Below are 2862 nucleotides of genomic sequence, written 5' to 3'. Positions count from 1 at the left end.
GCATGCTGCAAATCTGAGAACAAACACCCCACAAAACGACTAAACACTACTACTGGCAGCAACTTGCCTATCTTCTGGAGTGCGGGCCAAATATTCTCGCTCGATGAGGCTCTCAATTCTCTTCTTGATAAGTATTGGGGACGGTAAGAAGCGGGACTTGAGTTGATCTGTTACCTCTGCCACCAAGTTGTTATGCTGTAGAATGGAAAATTCACACTTATTTACCTTTAAGTGTTTACTATAACCAAGGAGAGTAAATATGAATAACTAATTTGTTTTATATACTTCATTCTCCAATGTAACAACAAATGCATCATCTGTAAATAACCAAGAATACTTTTCAAGCATAAACTGTGGGGATAATGTTCTTGCAGCTACGGAACAAATTTCTCCGAAAATAAAAGTAATCCCTCATCTCTATTTCCCAGATTCTCTGTCTTCTCTTCTCACTTTGTTCTAGACTGTCTGCTCGTCTATACCTTTGTGGCTGTTTTCTGACCTCCTTGCCTGTCTCCCTCCCATTACCCCAAAGCCAGATACGAACCGTCATCCTCCGCCTGGCCTTCATAATCCTCACGATGGCCGCCTCAATCTCGTGCTTGCGATCCTCATCCACCTTGCTCCGCGTCTCCTTTCTCTCCGGTTCACTCTCTCCCTTGGCTGCTACTGCCTGGATCTTCACTCTGGGGAGGGTAAAAAGAGAATACTACGTGGGGAAGGGACAAGCTGCAACAACACCACACATGGTACAGAACCGGGCAAAACTGACAAAACAAAAATGAAAAATAGATACATATATAAAAAGATAATACTCATTAATATTGAGAAGCATCCTATAATAAAAATCTTAAAAATACAGAAAATCCAATTCTGTCATATTATATAGTGTAAAGACATCCACACGAAGACTTCCATTTAGGAAAATAAAAGTCTAACTTTCATATAAATGAAAACAAGTATGTAAATTTTAAAAAGTAAAAAAATAAACATAACAAAAGCAAAATTAATGACAATGCACAAAATGCAGGGTTACCTGTACAACTTTGATGTAAACGAGTCATTGACCGTGAACTCATGTGAAGACTCCATCTCCTTCGTCTTAGGGCTCTTGACAAGCACACGTTGAGCTGGCTTTCCAAGTGCCAGTGACTGCAGAGCTCGAACAAGATCACGGTCGGGGATGTCCGTCTCGTTCTGAATCTCCTGTTGATGAAAGAAAAGATGTTATAAAGGTTTATATTTCTAATATCAAAGGCCTTTGGCTTATCACTCCCAGTGATTAAATAATCATGATAAATAACAATAATAAATCTACCCCTGCAGGTAGTTTTGTCAGCACTCATCCACATGTGCTCATGAAAAAAAAATAGACAGCAAAAAGAGTGGTAGGGGTAGGTATCCGTTACTGCACACATGCACATCTGTAAAGGCAAAATACAACCCATCAGCAAAGCAACTATTTTTTAATATGTATTACTCTCTTTTGTTAGACTGGAGGCTCTAGTGATTGTCAACAACTTCCAGGCAGAATAGTCCATCTTTGGGGAAATTTATGAATTAAAGTCGAGGGGGGAGAAAGTGAGCAAAAGTTGTCCTAAATTGTGTTACAATAATTTTTTAAACTCGTTTTCCTACTGACACCCCAGTTTACAAAGCTAAAGTAGACAAAGAAGCTTTTAGAAGGTGAAAGAAAAAGAAGAAAAACAATAAGAATAACATCACTCAACACAGCTATAGCAAGTACCCCTTTTTGTGTTTCCATGTCTTGCCAATAAAGTTAAAAAGAACAGAGCAAAGAAAAACAAGAAATTTAAAATAAGAAGGTAAAAGAGGAAGAAAAAAAGACACAAGGAGAAGTAAGCCACAAAGCAGATGGTAGGGATTATGGCCCTTATAGCATGGGTGAGGGAGTGACAAGGAGAGAGAAGGCGCCCACTGCTGGTTAAAATGAACAAGGAATTCTCACTTCTAATAAAACCCAGCAATGAGGTTTCTTGAACTAACCCCTAAATACAGAAAGAAATCAGAGTTTAGTGAGGCAACAGGAGACAGGGTCATCGCCATCAGCCAGTAGTAGGTTTATGGTATATTGGTCTCCTTTACAGGAATTAGTCAGTAATGTTGGGAGTGTGTAATCTTTGATATTAGGCAGTAAGATGGTGTGAAAGTCCTGCATGTCAGCACACACATAGGAGTAATCTAACAACATACACTATAAAAGGCTTTTTTGCATTTGTTCCATTTTCAGTAACTAAATTACCTGCTACAAAGCCATTTTTTGCAGAATTCCAATATTGTGGAATATAGGGGCAATATCATGGGTAATGTGGCATTTATGCAAAAGGAACCTTATGGATGAAATTATGACCATGGCATCACAAGTCTGTCAGTCTGGGTCTTTCGCAACTATGACCACATGATTCATAATTAAACCTAAGAATGTTTACATCCATTAGCACAAACACACAGTCACCAAACTCCATTCCAACCCACCTCATAAGTGAGCTTGTCCCTGGTGTTGAACAGCATCAATATGACCATCTGGTACGTGGACACCTGGATGATGTGTTTCCTAGGCCCCGAGGGCTTTCCTGCACCCATGACAGAGGGGGCGGAGGAAGGGGAGGGCCCTACAGCTGAAGCCGAGGTGGGTGTCCCTGGCACACTGGGAGAGGGGGCTAAGCCATTGTTGTTGCTGCTAACACCCGCTGCCGCCGCTGCCACAGCCGATGATGATGACGAGATACCCGCCACGCTGCTCACAGTCGCCTCACCTGATGTCGCAGGAGTCACAGAGGCGGAAGCTGCTACTGAGGCCACACTGCTAGCTGCCGAACAGCTATCTTCCTTTCTTGAGCCATA

At 41.4% G+C, this 2862-nt stretch overlaps 1 protein-coding gene across 1 annotated transcript in view; it reads right to left on the bottom strand.

The window, feature by feature from the left end:
• The window catches only part of LOC119591953 (cullin-3-like), a gene marked incomplete in the record, with an annotated part of 23768 nt that overhangs the window by 1105 nt on the left and 19801 nt on the right, over positions 1–2862 (bottom strand). Inside the window, 4 exon segments of the mRNA XM_037940707.1 lie at positions 68–195; positions 545–683; positions 1034–1203; positions 2494–2755. Of these exon segments, the coding sequence (XP_037796635.1) occupies positions 68–195; positions 545–683; positions 1034–1203; positions 2494–2755 (699 nt within the window).

The sequence above is a fragment of the Penaeus monodon genome, chromosome 29 (genome assembly GCF_015228065.2).
Source record: "Penaeus monodon isolate SGIC_2016 chromosome 29, NSTDA_Pmon_1, whole genome shotgun sequence".
NCBI classification, from domain to species: Eukaryota; Metazoa; Arthropoda; class Malacostraca; order Decapoda; family Penaeidae; genus Penaeus; species Penaeus monodon.
Note: the sequence above shows the minus strand (reverse complement) of the source record. Positions and strands in the feature narration are given on the sequence as shown.